The sequence below is a fragment of the Pseudorasbora parva genome, chromosome 2 (genome assembly GCF_024679245.1).
Source record: "Pseudorasbora parva isolate DD20220531a chromosome 2, ASM2467924v1, whole genome shotgun sequence".
NCBI lineage: Eukaryota > Metazoa > Chordata > Actinopteri > Cypriniformes > Gobionidae > Pseudorasbora > Pseudorasbora parva.
This window is the reverse complement of record NC_090173.1, coordinates 24,411,273-24,427,302: the sequence shown is the minus strand read 5'-3', so window position 1 is coordinate 24,427,302 and position 16,030 is coordinate 24,411,273. Positions and strand designations below refer to the sequence as shown.

Here is a 16,030-nt window from a genome sequence, read left to right as displayed (position 1 = left end):
GTTGTTGTCCACTACCAAAAAAGTTTTTGTAGTTCACTGAGATTCAAAATACGACATGATGTTCAATTCGCTACTAAATTAAATGGAAGCATTTCTACAATTCTTATTTTTGTCCAAACCTGGTGAGCACCTCACCAAGAACATAAAAAATCTGTCCCCACCTTTAAGCTTTTAGGTTGCTGGCGGACCTCCACAGCGTGTTTCTGACAGAGTTCTTGCTCTCGCCGCTTATTATACTCCATCTGGTTGGCCAATTCGCTCTGGTGCTGCGTTCGAATCAGGTCAGCCCGAGTGCGCTGAACCAGTGCCAGCTGCCTGAACTCCAGCTCCTGAGTGGACTCATGATGTCTCAACAACATAGCACACTCCAGATCCTTCTGGGTTTGACGCTTATTCAGGTCCTACAGGGACAAATAAAGGCAAAACATTATGGATTATGTATAGAAAAAGGGTAAAAAAAAGCAAAAAACTGTCTCTCACCTCTCTAAGAAGGTCCTGCTCCAGATTGTGCCTCGCGAGCAGCATTTTCCTCTTATACTGTCTGCATTGCAGCTCATAATACTGCCTTTGTCGCCGCAATAAAGAGGCCTCTTCCTCAGCCTGGATCTGCTGCAGACACTCCTTCTGCCTCACCAGCCATTCCTGCTTCTCTCGCTTCGGCGTGGACTGGTTCTCATTCAGCTCCTGTTGCCATGGGGAAGGATTTTAGGGTGGCAAAAGCAAGTGTCACGCTCCGTGGATGCATTTCAAATGTGCGTGTGATTTGGGGAGTGATGGTATTTATTTGCCGTTATGTGCTCTCTCTCTCTCTCTCTCTCTCTCTCTCTCTCTCTCTCTCTCTCTCTCTCTCTCTCTTCATCTCTCTCTCTCTTCATCTCTCTCTCTCTTCATCTCTCTCTCTCTTCATCTCTCTCTCTCTTCATCTCTCTCTCTCTTCATCTCTCTCTCTCTCTGCAGTATAATAGAGTGGAGAAGAAATGCTGGATTGCTGACAATGACGCACTTCACACTTTTCCCTGATCTAGAATTGTGATCTTCTAGTGTGTAAACGTACAACCAAAGACAGTCTTTTTCTCTCAACTTTGTGAATGAGTTGTGTACCCGCTAACTGTGACAGAGTGCAAACGCTGAGCATCTCTGAACATTCTCTTATGTTACTGTTATTAATTTGTGTAAATATTTTGTTTACATTTCTATTGTATAGGTTATTTAATGCTACCCTTGTCAGAAAGTTTTGTTTGTTATGTTGGCCTGGCCCTCTCCTGAAGCTTTGCTTGCTTTCATTTTGTTATTTGTTTAAAAAGATAATTTGCTTCATTTTGTGTTTTGTTGCTTTTCTGGTGACGTGAGGTACATTTATCATTTTCATTTCTTTTCATTTACAACAATTGTTACATCGTCTCCTACCACTAGACAAATGGGGAGGTTTGTAACAAGTTAAAGATAGGTAATGGGGTTGATGAATATAAAGCAAATCAAAACACTACTTTATAATGAATTCATGCACATGAAGCTCTGAGAGGAGTGGACTCTTTGAGAGGGTGTACCTCCTTTAGCTGCTCCTTGCGTTGCCTGTACTGCCGTTTCTGGGAATCTAGCAGGCTGTTAAGTTCTTTCTTCTGCTGGTTCAAAATGTGCTGCTGAAATTTCTTCTCTTCCGTTTGCGCAGCTTTAATCTGAAAAAAACAAAAACAAAACAAAAACGCACCATATAAATATGTATAAACAAAACATATAATACATTGACAAATACATACACAAATGTTTGAGGTCAGAATGACATTTTTTTTAATTATCAAAATGACAAAATAAATGTTACCGGAACACAAAATCAGCTTATCACAACAAGACAAAATTCAGCTTTGCCATTACACAATATTACTGTTTTACTTTTTTTTTTTGATAAAATAAATGCAGCCTTGTTAAGGATAAGAGACTTTCTTACAAACCCCAAACTTTTGAACTGTAAAGTTCAACTCTGGTCCCTTCTGGTAGTGAAATTTAAATCAGAGATATTTAAAGATCTTCTCCTTAAATCCCATTCTTGCACATCACAAGACAAGGAGAGATCATACAAAATTTAATAATCATTATTATAATTTTTCTTAAACCACTCACCTCTTTTTCCAGTATGGCCTGATGTTTCTTACTCAGCTTGTCTGCTTCACTTCCAAAGTTGTTTCTCTGAGTCTCCAGCTCTTTGTCCAGTCTGAGCTGATGTTCATCCATCTCGGACTTGAGTTTGTTTTCTAGAGCCAGCAGCTGCTTCTGGTGCTGCCTCCTCATGCGCTTGTACCCAGACATCTGCTCCCTCAGAGCAGAGCCCTGTTCATGCTCCTGAATCTGACGGGTCACCTGAAAAAAAAGAAAGGGGGAGAGAAGGTTGTCTATCCCAACTTTAGATCTGGCAAAAAAGGACTCTGAGCTGCAGGTCAGTCAGATGCTCACCAGAGAGGCTGTGCGGATGGTGGCAAAATGATCCCGGTTTCTGTGTACCCTCCTCCGAGCGGCTGATGACGGCTGCTGCTGCGACTCCATCTCCGGCTGATAAGGGTCGTCGTAAATATTATCACGCGCCTGATGAACAAAGAACAAATTAGTCGAGGAAAGGACAACTTTTGAAAAATTGTGTGCTCTCCAGCTTTAATTACATACAGTGGGGCGGTGTATAATGGAGCTGTTAGAGGTGACAGTCTGTTCTCCCTCCTGCATCATGGCCATCTCAGCACTGTCATCTGAGCCATCGGCCAGGCTGTTTACTGAGGAACTCTGGGAGCTAGCGCTGATGGACATGGAAGGCACAGACTGAGAGCTCTCCATACTGTTCACCGTGCCTGTCTGCAGGAGGTACTGTTCTGCTTCCTGCACACACACACACACACAAACAAAACATGCCATGATCTTTTTCAGTAGTGTAGAACAATATAACAAAAGAGCAGAACATGGGCTGAACTAGATAGAAGGATCAAAAAAGAGTAAGACAAAAGTTGACAAGCCTCTGGATGTACCTCTTCCTCCTCTCCTCCTTCCTGTGTGGGGCCGTTGTGGGTTTCCTGAAACAGGATCTTCTTCATCTTCCTGTATTGAAGGTTGTCCAGCTCTCGCACAGCATCTTTGGTGCGCGTGATCAGATCCATCACTACAGAATGGGGGCGCTCTCGACATAGAAAATGGTGCTGCAAAGAGAATCCATTGTGTGAATCACAGAGCTGAAATAGATGAACTTTATGAACAACCTCAGTGTGTAAACACGGATGAGCTAGAATTATGTGAATAACCAGTTACAGTCATACAAAAAATGGCTAACATTGATTTAATTGCCCATTTTTTTTACCTGCAGTATAAGCTTAAAGTGTTGTCATCCAAAAATTAAAATTAGCCCATGATTTACCTCAAGTCATCTTAAGTGTATATGACATTCCTCTTTCAGGCGAATACAATCGGAGTGTATAAAAAATGTTCTGGCTCTTCAAAGCTCTATAATGGCGGTGAATGGTTGTGTCGTTTATGAAGTCCAAAAAAAAAGTGCATCTATCCATCAAAGAACTGCTCACATGGCTCCGGGGTTTTAATAAGGGCCTTTTGAAGTGAAGTGATGCGTTTGTGTAAGAAAAATATCAATTTTATAGTGTTATAGAGTCTATAACACAGTTGCTTGAACTGTGGGTTCATTAACCTATTATTCTTAAAGGGATCCCCTGGTGTTGAGACTTGTATGGCTTAATATAACATAAATGATGTCTCTTACTGAATTATGTAGTAGAAAACCCATGAAAGATCTACGTTATTTTAAAAATCGATTTTATATTTGGACCATGGGCGGCGCCATTTTGTTTGCGTTCTAGGTTGATGACGTAGAGTGGTTGAACTCCTCAATCAGCTGGCATTACCCGTAGCTATTTTTACCACAACGCAACTCGAAAATTGTTTCAGAGTTAAACAAAACCAATGAATTCCTTTGTAATTATACTTAAAACACACTCAAACATACATGTGCACACAAACTCACCTACACAAGTCACAAACAGATCGGCGGGCGCGCACACGACAGGCTCTGTCTCAATTGAGATGTTGGGCTGCTCAGTCTCCACTACAGGGGCTGAATCTGAAATCGACCCTATACCCTTAAATAGGGCATTATTTGAAGGGACGGACATTTGTAGTGTTGTCCGACACCATAGTGGACATGTTCGAGTGCAGTCATTCAGTCTCACGTTCCACCGCAATAACGAGTAAAGCCGATTTACAAACAGCTGTCCGACTTCACGCACTCAAACATACATGTGCACACAAACTCTCTCTCTCACACAGACTCTCACACACACCCCAACAGATCGGCGCGAACACGAACACACACACACACACACACACACACACACACCCCAACAGATCGGCGCGAACACACACACACACCCCAACAGATCGGCGCGAACACACACACACACACGCACGCACTGCGCGCGCATACATAACCCTCAATCTATTCCCTGTGTTGATATCCTGTTCAACACATCCTGTTCCCTAGATAGACTGTATTAACTATAATGCCTAATGTGACCAGCAGAGGGAAATATCTAGGTAGGACGATGGGATAAAGTAACGTGAGGAAGAGAGGCAGGATGTTTTGGTGATGATGCATGCGATTGAGACAGAGCAGTCAGGTGTTTGTGTGCGCGCCCGCCGATCTGTTTGTGACTTGTGTAGGTGAGTTTGTGTGCACATGTATGTTTGAGTGTGTTTTAAGTACAATTACAAAGCAATTCATTGGTTTTGTTTAACTCTGAAACAATTTTCGAGTTGCGTTGTGGTAAAAATAGCAACGGGTAACGCCAGCTGATTGAGGAGTTCAACCACTCTACGTCATCAACCTAGAACGCAAACAAAATGGCGCCGCCCATGGTCCAAATATAAAATCGATTTTTTAAATAACGTAGATCTTTCATGGGTTTTCTACCACATAATTCAGTAAGAGACATCATTTATGTTATATTAAGCCATACAAGTCTCAACACCATGGGATCCCTTTAAAGAAAAACACAGCAACACACAATGACAAATTCACTTAAATAGGCACTTTTACATTTTACTTTGAAACCAAATCTTCCGCGATCATCTTGTCTTTTTTTTTTTATTGAATGAAAAAGACATTACATTTTTTCTCTCGCGCACCCCCTGGTGGCACCACACTTTGGGAATCCCTGTTATAGACTAACAAATAACTTGCAATGTATAGAAGCACTGCAAACTTTTACGCCTCTCGGAGATCAGGCTGGGCAACAAACTCTTCTCTTATATCAGAATCCTCCACCATGATTTATCTTTAAAAATTCTTGTTTTTGGCTAATTCATGACCAGTGTTTTGTTTTGCTCTATCCTTTGCACTCCTGTGTTTCATCAATACGCACGTGTTAAGGGTTCATGTGTCAGGGGTTACTCTTTCGCAGTAAATCGGTGCGCACGGTAAACCGCCAGATGTTCGTTATTTTAGTCTATAAAGTTTTAAATATGGAGATTTTTCTTACACACTTTGCTTCAGAAGGCCTTTATTAACACCCCAGAGCCGTGTGGAGCAGTTATATGATGGATAAATAATGCACGTTTATGGACTTCAACCACTTCAATTACATTATATATATCCTTTTTTATATATAACTGATTGTATTTGTCTGAAAGACATATTGGGCTAATTAAAAATTTGGGGGTGAACTACACCTTTGCAATGCATACAGCTTAAAATGTGATTCATTAGAAATCTAGTGTGAGCTATTAATAGCAGGGTTTAAGTAGTGTATACTTTAATAGTACACATTTTGGTTTCATTGGCTTAAGATATGCTGATCAAATTTTATTAAAAGCTCTTTGATAGATAAAACTGTTCACATGTAACACATTAACAACACTGATTTTGATCTCACTTTATGTTAGGTGGCTTTAACTATTATGTATTTACATTTTAATTAATCATTTGATACAATGCACTTATTGTGTTCAAACATGTTTATATATTGTACTTGTATTTAAAAAACATCCATGTAGTTACATCTGTAAATAATTTATGTACATTTATATACATGTATAATTACACTGTAGACACTTCCCTTACACCTCACCCTACCCTTAAACTTACCCATCCCACCACACCTGTCCCTAACTTTACCCTTAAACTGACCCATCCCACCACACCTGTCTCTAACTTTACCCTTAAACTGACCCATCCCACCACACCTGTCTCTAACTTTACCCTTAAACTGACCCATCCCACCACACCTGTCCCTAACTTTACCCTTAAACTGACCCATCCCACCACACCTGTCCCTAACTTTACCCTTAAACTGACCCATCCCACCACACCTGTCCCTAACTTTACCCTTAAACTGACCCATCCCACCACACCTGTCCCTAACTTTACCCTTAAACTGACCCATCCCACCACACCTGTCTTTAACTTTACCCTTAAACTGACCCATCCCACCACACCTGTCTCTAACTTTACCCTTAAACTGACCCATCCCACCACACCTGTCCCTAACTTTACCCTTAAACTTACCCATCCCACCACACCTGTCTCTAACTTTACCCTTAAACTGACCCATCCCACCACACTTATCTCTAACTTTACCCTTAAACTGACCCATCCCACCACACCAGGGTATCTGCAGGTTTTACCAAGTCAAATTTAAGACTTTTTAAGACCTTTTTAAGACCATTATGAATAAAATTTAAGACCTATATTGCGCAATAAAAAAAACATGCATAAGAAATCCAGAATCACTCAATTACTTAAACTTATATTATTTAATTTATTTTAAATTGAACAGTTTTAAGTATTAGTATAAGTATTAGTGAACTTATTATTCATAGCTCAATCCCACCAGGATTAGCATATATATATTAGGGCTGGGCAAAAAAAAAAAAAAAAAATAAAAAAAAAATCGATTTTTCGATTAATCGGTTTTTAAAATCTGGTTCATTCAGAATCGATTCTCAAAGGCCATGAATCGATTGTTTTAAATATTTATTTCCGCTAACATTGAACATAAGCTTAACGTAAATCTATTTACTAGTCTTCTCCACTAGATGTCACCCATTTGCCTTGCGTGATCTTACAAAGGAGCAAGAGGCGCACATCATTTATCCATTCAGTGTTTAAATGGCAGCTTCCGGTGCGGTGTCGCCTTTTATAATGCTAAGGTGAAATGCTGTAGTAATACTAAAAATCTGCGGAACCATTTGATGTGACAACACACACACATAGCCGAGCACACAACTGCTAAAAATAATCACATACACGCGAATGCTTGCCTTGCATTAGGATCAATTAAACTTGAGCAGTCACTTAAGCACGTACGTTAGCCATTATAGACATATTCAAATTATAGTCCATATACAGCGCAGGATCAATAATTCAAACCCTAATAGCTTATACTATAAACAGATTTCCTCTAATAATAGTTAGTCCACAGTCAACTTAAGTCAGTTAAGGTATTGTTGTCTGTTACCACGACAACTACTCACCCATAGACTAAAAAAATTATGAAAGCATTTCTCATGTATGAAAAGTAAATTTGTACACATGAGCAGCAAAATCGCAAGAAGCTTGTCGTGTACTGAAAATTGCTATTAAAAAACATCCAATATCCTAGCTTTTTATGTTTTAAAATAAATATATCAAAACATCCATAAAATACTTCTCAGATAATTTTTTTTTAAATAAAGTTGCATCAAAATTGTATTTAACAATTGCATGGATTTGAAATACAGAGATGCGTTCTGTTTTAATGTACTCAGGTGTACCTAAAATAAAAAGTTTTACATACATGATTGTGGCTCTTCATTTCTTTTTAATTACACATTTATGTTCACTGTTCTTTTTTATAAATACCTATAGTATTTGTATTAAATCTATATTCATTTGAGTTGAATCGAAAATCGAATTGAGAATCGAAATTGAATCGATTTGAGGACTTGTGAATCAAAATCGAATCGAATCTGAACATCTGAATCGATACCCAGCCCTAATATATATATATATATATATATATATATATATATATATATATATATATATATATATATATATATATATATATATATATATATATATATATATATATATTATTTTTTGTGGTGGTCACTTTCATACATTTTTATTTTTTCATAATTAGGATGCAACATTAACCATATTATTATGTTAGATGCACAATGATCACACATGGCAATAAAACTAACAAAATGCATGAATCTTGTTTGGTAGGCATATTACAAAAACAAAAAAGGCTGTTCCAGTAGTGCACTATCTATCTTTAATAACACGATCGCTTGGGGTGGGACCAACATCTTAAAAATAAACAAGAGCAATAAGCAATTGCTTAATATAAGTAAAACGTTATTAAGTAATTACGTAATCAAGTAATCGGTCAGTAATAAAATATATACTTATAAACAAATGACAATAGGACAAATAAATACAACATAAAGATGCATACAAAGAGGAACACTCCACTTTTTTTAGAAATAGGGCTTATTCAACTTCTTTTGGATAAACCCCATTTAGATATGTGGGCAAATGCATTTGTCTCAGTGCATGCATTGTTTTAGTTTGGCAGGGTCGCCGCTAGCTTAGCTTAAAATGCATTTCCCCACATATCTAAATGTAGCAAAGTAGAATAAGCCCGATTTCTAAAAAAGTTGGAGTGTTCCTTTAAGTGTAAGAGCTGTTTTCCCCGTTTGTGTTGTTGTTAAGCTAGTTTGCTTTCAATTTGAGAGCTTACTAATGCCCAGATCCAGTACTTACTGACAGTTCCCAAACTTTTTAACTCAAATCAGGATATAGACATATGCATAATGTGTATATTTGATCGTTCAAGAGTAACGTTAGGCTAATGAGCCTAAAAATAACACATTCAATACACTCGCGCGAGCGCTGACAGGCAGCAAACACACGCAGTCTGACATCGGAGTTCGGCGTCTACATCACTGTTATTAACTCTATTTAGTGCAATCGGGTATATTATACTTTTATTTGGTCATTAAGCCAGATGGTGAGAAAGATTCGCCTTCGCGTTCACGATCGCGGAACTGCAAGAACCGTCAGACTCAGCTGAAGAATAAAATCCGTTTTATGCGTCTGTGGGGTGCGATCAGAAAGAGGCTCGTGCCAATAACACGAAGGCTGATTGGCTGCAATACACGTGGCATGCTTGTCTAATTTGTAGTTGTAATAGAGCGAACAATAGTTGGTCAAGCGAAAGAAAGAACTACAAACACCACGGAACAAACACACACACACACACACGTGCGCGCGTGCTGCGGGAGGCGAGAGCATTTCAATGAGGAAGCGTTACATGGACGTAGGAAAATTAAGACCTGTTTAACATTATTTAAGACCTAGAACGCAGTGCTTCCGCGAATTTAAGACTTTTTAAGGCCTTATATTTTGATTCTGAAATTTAATACTTTTTAAGACTTTTTAAGACTCCGCGGGGACCCTGCCACACCTGTCCTTAACTTTACCCTTAAACTGACCCATCCCACCACACCTGTCCCTAACTTTACCCTTAAACTGACCCATCCCACCACACCTGTCTCTAACTTTACCCTTAAACTGACCCATCCCACCACACCTGTCTCTAACTTTACCCTTAAACTGACCCATCCCACCACACTTATCTCTAACTTTACCCTTAAACTGACCCATCCCACCACACCTGTCTCTAACTTTACCCTTAAACTGACCCATCCCACCACACTTATCTCTAACTTTACCCTTAAACTGACCCATCCCACCACACCTGTCCTTAACCTCAAATATCAGCAAAAGTGTTTTGCAATACAATATGAACACAATAAGTACATTGCACTTTTTTGATGTAAGTACATAGTAGTTAAGGACACCTAACATAAATTGAAAATACACCAAACTTGGCATGAATGAATATTCTGGGATGAATGGTTGCTTAGCAGCTAGTGGTTGAATTTGCAACACTATCATGAAGAGAAAAAAATCCTCGAAAACTCACTAATCCATTTGTGACAAGAAAGCAATTTCTCATGGGTTTTGCAATGAAACCTTTTTTCCCCCATTTTTGACATTTCATCCAAGGCATTTCTATATTCAAGCGAAACATTAAAGTGCACAATAATAACAGTTATTTCAAACTAATCATGAAAAGATTATGTAATGACAGGCCTAGCTAGAACAAGGGACGACAAGGAGAGAAAATGTGCATGAAGGAATGAATGAAGATTCATAGAGTGTCTATAGGCTTACATTGAGCAGCACATCTGAGGTAGGCCTGTCCTGAGGGATCTTTTGAAGACAAGAGTCCACAAAATTACGGAAGTAGTCCGACCTGCATTCCGACCGGGGGTGGGTGGTGGGTATTGTGAGAAGAGAGATAGAAAAGTAAAAAGGTAAACACACACATACACAGAAAACATAAACATACAGAAAAAGTTAAACAAAAATAAAAATAAAAGCAGTCATTTCAAACTTATTTCAAATTGACGAATGGAGTCACTGGACACTGGCCATTTCAAAAGTCTCTGTGGAAGACTTCCGGTAAGCAAGTTTCAGTCAACTGAGTTTAAAAAAAAGAGTAACTGATCATGCTGCTTTATTTTTCAGGATAGTAATCAAACACATCATATAGTTTTACTTTGGCTGACAGTTTGTTTTAGACCTGATTATAAATGAGAGAGCATTGAAACAGACAGTGCCTAAAACAAACTCATGTGACAGACACAATACATGACTTCTCATTCTGTGTCCTCTCTATGGCATCCACAAGCTTTGAATACGGGTCTCAGCAGAGAGAGAGAGAGAGCAGTTTTATCGTGACTTAACACATTATCTTCTCATTTTTTCTCAGAATCAGAGAATATTTCCTAACAGCAGGTACATAGTCCATGGACACAGTGATAATGAATGATTTATTATTTCATTACAGTAATAAATAACTATTTTTCAATTGACATTATTCCCTTGATGTAGTGTAAAACGACAACATTCTAGTACCGTATTTTCCGGACTATAAGTCGCACTTTTTTTCATAGTTTGGCTGGTCCTGCGACTTATAGTCAGGTGCGACTTATATATCAAATTTAATTCATACTGACTGACAAGAATAAACATATAGCCGCGAGAATGCGCTCTATGCTGCTCCTGTAGCCTAATATTTACTTATAGACAACAACTTAGAAAGACTGAAAACAAACAAAATGCCCCCATAAAGAAAATCTGATTCTGCAAAACACAAACAGCATGTTGTAAAATATGCAGCGGAGAATGATTCTCACAGCGTTCGTCTCGCGCGGCTGCGCCTCTCCCGGCAGAGAGTTCAAGCGTCTGTGGACTCGTTCCTTCAGCTCTGGCCATCTTGCTTACAGTCCGCAAGTAGATTTCTTTTTCTTCTTCATCACAGTTAAAGTAACCTCTGCTTTTCGCCAGTCCCTTACAAGTTTCTCACTCACTTCAAACTTTCTTTCTTCTGCTCGGGTTATGCAGTGAAGCGGGCACGAGCGAGTGCTCGCGAGCAGGTGCTCGCATGCGCGTGCGGGTGCTCGGGTGCTCGCGTGCTCGCATGCGCGCGGCTCCAGCTCTGCCCTAATGCGACTTATAGTCCGGTGCGACTTATATATGTTTTTTTCCGCGTCATGACGCATTTTTTGACTGATGCGACTTATACTCCGGAGCGACTTATAGTCCGGAAAATACGGTAATATACTTTATTTACCCATACAGCAAAACAGAAAAACAAAAAAATGGATTGCAAATGCAAGAGGGACATAATGCAAAACCAAACAGAGATGAAATACAAAACCAAACAGCTGAAAAGATAATGAAAGACAATGAAAGAAAAAGAAAAAAAGCAGACCAAAGTTCTCACCAGTGGTTTGACGCCAGGACAGGGCTTTCGTTTTGCGCAATGTGGTATAAGGCACTCATAGCATTCATATTGAACAAGGGCGGCTTCCTTTCAGCTAGACAAAGAGACAAACAGAAATTTAAAACCAGTGCAAACACACACATAAAAAAAGAGAATTAAGTCAGAATAAAAGGATGAGACCAGAATTTGTGCTACAATTAAATAAACCGAGACTAAGAGGACTGAATAAATGAAAACGCGAGTAAAAGCGAGGGAGACGCAAACAGTGGGTGAGACCAAGAGCAAGAGGAGTAGAAGTTAGCTTACAACCCAAAGCAGCTTAGACACTAAAACCCAAATCCCTTTCCCTTGCAAGAGATGAAGAGTCAACACAGAATGGCAAGCAACGAAAAACGCTGGCCTTAATAAACCCTCGTAATACCCATAATGGCCTGAGTTTCAGGGGTCAGTTGGAAGTCATGGATCAGTTTCAACATCACAAACCTAGTTCGATGGAGGTGATGCCGAGAGACCAGACGTCCACCTTCCCGTCGTACTGCCCCTCATCCATGGCTAGGATCACTTCTGGGGCCATCCTAAACACGAGAGGGGACGGATCATGGTAAACACTACTTTCTTTGCTCCCTTGAAAGAAATAAAAGCACAATCTACTACACAGACACACTGTAATAGTCACAATAGAGGTTCCTCTCAGTTCACGCAAACCATTTATTGACAAAAGGCAGATATTATGGCCATCATTGTTGCAATAATTTTAAAGTGCTTTTTATTTGGCTATTTTGTTTCCTAATTGTTTTGTTATTATAAGAGAGCTTTCACACTTGGTTTGACTGTCTGGACTGAACCGGAGTTCAATTAGTTTGGAGTTCTTCCTGCCCCTGCTGGACAGTGTTCATATTATATTATTTAGGTCCGAACGGGGTGCGTTTACATCATCAAAGCAACAGCTGTTTCCCCCAGTGCTTGGTAATACTGCGAACAGGAAGGTGGTAAACTCGTTGCTCACCTCACTTTTATATTTAGTTTTTGAACCATTGGTTTTGTTACCAAAGCTTCAGAACGTAATGGCACGTCTATCTGCTGCGAATGTAACCGTTACTGCAAATGCTCTAAAGAAAGCTGAAGACGAGCAGACATGAGATCTACAGCTCTCTGCTTGCGGTATGTCAGTGACGCTCTCTCATCCGGATTTGTGCCTTCAGGCGGGTGTTTCAAAGTTATCATAGCTATCATAATCCGGTGTACTGTATTTTGCGAGTTTTTTTTGTTGTAGTTAGCTATTGCTGCGCGTTTAGCTAGAATGCCATACAAAACTAACCCATTGGGCCACTGAATCTGCATTAACGACAACAGTTGGGGCAACAGCCTTAGTCCTAATGGGTTGTTATCATTGCTATCAAAATCCAGTGTTCGGTATTTTGCGTACGTGAGTTTTTGTTGTAGGTGGCTATTGTAGATGGCTATAAAAAATAAAATAAAAAAGTTTACTGTGCTAATTAATTGAGACTTCTTACAGCTCTTACAGGTTGTTTGTTTCGTTGATTCTATTGCTCTCCCCTTTTTTGTAAGTCGCTTTGGATAAAAGCGTCTGCTAAATGATTAAATGTAAAATGTAAATGACGCTCGTCAGGTAAATGAGTGAAACACACACAAAACACACATTTTTATCAAAATCACACGTCATTAATAGCGGTTCACTTCCACAATTTAGTATGATTGTGTTCGCATCAGCAGCAAACTCTACCGGAGTTCACATAAACCGAAACCCCAGACCACCCGAGTTCGGAAGACCTGAACTGAAGTCAATAAAACCAGAGTGCGCACCAACAGTGCTAGTGTGAAAACACCCTTGGACTTGTTTTGTAATTTCTGTCATGAATTGAAAGTATGCGAGTTTTAATAGTATCTGAGATTTACAGCTTAGCAGAAACAATTGTGTTAGAAGTGGAATGGCTGATTCATGTGTTCAAACTAATGCAATTAAATTAGTTCAGTGATTCAGTTCAAAACTCTGAAGTTATGCTGTTTAAATGTGAGTATGTTGTAAAAGGCGTTTGTCTCATTAAAATGTCTTGGTAAACACTTAAGGTAAATATTATTGTTTATTACAAAAGTTTGGGGTGACCAATTTAAAATACAGTAAAGACATTAATATTGGGGAATATAATTTTTTTCCAGCTAATGAGCGAAAAAACATTGACAGCCAGAATCCACCCCGACTTACACAAGTTTACAGATTTATTTTGAGTGGCAGATGACACGTGTCTGCAGGTGTGTAAATGCTAAAATAGTTTTCATTATAGTCTATAACACTTTTTTAGGATTCTTTAATGAGAATATTTAAAAAAAATAAAAAAGCAAGTATTTGAGTTTTTTGTTACAACGTAACATGAGAGTTGTGTCCTTTGCTGAATTAAAGTATTTATTTCTTTAAAAAAATAAAATAAAATCGTGCTGATCCCAAACTTCTGAATGGTAATGTGTTATATATCGGTGCATAAAGACGTAAAATGACTCTCTCTGCTAAAATAAATCCTGACTATAATTACAACTTCAGGTGAGAAAATCTAATAAAATTAAATCATAAAAATGGCCTCTTTAAGGGCACAATATGTATGATTTTTGGATTAAAATATCCAAAAAACTGGAACAATGATAAATATATTGTTGACTTACGTCCTTACTGCTGACATTATCCCAAATATTTCCATAAAAAATCCACAGAAATACACAAGTTTAACCAGTGAAAAGCCCGGTGTCGTTGCACAGCCTGTCCACACTGATGTCATATCTGCTTTACCCTCAATTTCCACAAATTGGTACCATGTCTCAAGGGCAGCAATATTCTGTCAAGTGGCTAACATAATCAGAAAGAGCTTTATTTGGAGTACCGTATTTTCCGGACTATAAGTCTTTTTTCATAGTTTGGCTGGTCCTGCGACTTACAGTCAGGTGCGACTTATATATCAAATTGAATTCATAATGACTGAAAAGAATAAACATTTAGCTACGTCTACAGCCGCGAGAGGGCGCTCTATGCTGCTCCTGTAGCCTACTCCTGAAAAAATTAACTGAAACCAGAAAAAACTGTGACTGAAATATTAACTTAAAGCTACACTGTGATATTTTCCCCCATCTAATGGTGAAAAGGTATATGTAGGGCTGTTTCGAATGCCATTTTTTGAGCTTCGAAGCTTAGGTGGCAATCAATATCGAATAGTCGAAGCTTCGGTGGGTGGGGCTAAATATATAGTGTCGGTTTGCATTTGTATCATCTTTCACGACTTCACGTTTCACTCTTCGGCATCGTAAATGTGTTGCGGCAGACCCAGTGGAGTGCAGTGTTGCATTTGGTGCAATATGATCAGGTGGCACACATTCTTTAAATATTAATAAAAATGTAATAATCTTTTAAATAGAACAGTTTCCGGTACGCATTACACGGGCAGGTTTATGCTCCGAAAACGGACAGTGCACAAGTGATACAAAACACAAAGTCTGTTGAGAGCAAGAACTTTAATAAGGTATTAATAACGAACCTTTCTTTAAAACAAATGAATCCCAAAACAGAAATTAAATTAGTAACACACAGTGATTTCAATGAACTGTAATAAATAAAGAACACGGTAGCATGCTTATAAACAGTTGAATAAGAATAAATGAATTGTTTTTAAAATGACACAAAATGTAATATCTATTACAATTAGTTTTATTCTATATAAGGGATTTATTTTGTCTTATTCTGACTTTTTGTTAATTTAAATCTTTAAAATGCGCAATGCTTTTATTGAAAGCATGTTGCGGTGTTTTTTTTAATTTATTATTATTATTTCAAGCATGAGTGAGAATGAGTCCGCGACGGAAGTCACGTGTTGAAAAAAAAAAAACGAATATTCGAATCTCAAAACTGAAAATCGAATGCCACCTCACCGAACGAATATTCGAATATTCGATTATTCTAGTACAGCCCTACCATCCAGTAGGGCTGGGCGATATGGCCAAAATTTCATATCCCGATATAGCTCATTTGATATCCCGATAACGATATACATAACGATATAGCAATTTTTCTGTTAATTCAGTTTATGAATAGTCAATACAAAGTTGCAATGTGGAAATGCAGTTTGAAATGATATACAAAA

At 38.6% G+C, this 16,030-nt stretch overlaps 1 protein-coding gene across 2 annotated transcripts in view; it reads right to left on the bottom strand.

The window, feature by feature from the left end:
* taok2a (TAO kinase 2a) overlaps positions 1-16,030 on the bottom strand; it is a 47,831-nt gene that overhangs the window by 9,649 nt on the left and 22,152 nt on the right. For both annotated transcript variants that reach the window (XM_067412792.1, XM_067412798.1), the window contains exons 8-17: positions 12,372-12,463; positions 11,889-11,982; positions 10,271-10,352; positions 3,009-3,176; positions 2,656-2,862; positions 2,449-2,577; positions 2,119-2,355; positions 1,548-1,676; positions 481-684; positions 162-401 (exon numbers count right to left, since the gene is read on the bottom strand). In XM_067412792.1, coding sequence (XP_067268893.1) covers positions 162-401; positions 481-684; positions 1,548-1,676; positions 2,119-2,355; positions 2,449-2,577; positions 2,656-2,862; positions 3,009-3,176; positions 10,271-10,352; positions 11,889-11,982; positions 12,372-12,463 — 1,582 coding nt within the window. The remainder of the gene's footprint in view (positions 1-161; positions 402-480; positions 685-1,547; positions 1,677-2,118; positions 2,356-2,448; positions 2,578-2,655; positions 2,863-3,008; positions 3,177-10,270; positions 10,353-11,888; positions 11,983-12,371; positions 12,464-16,030) is intronic.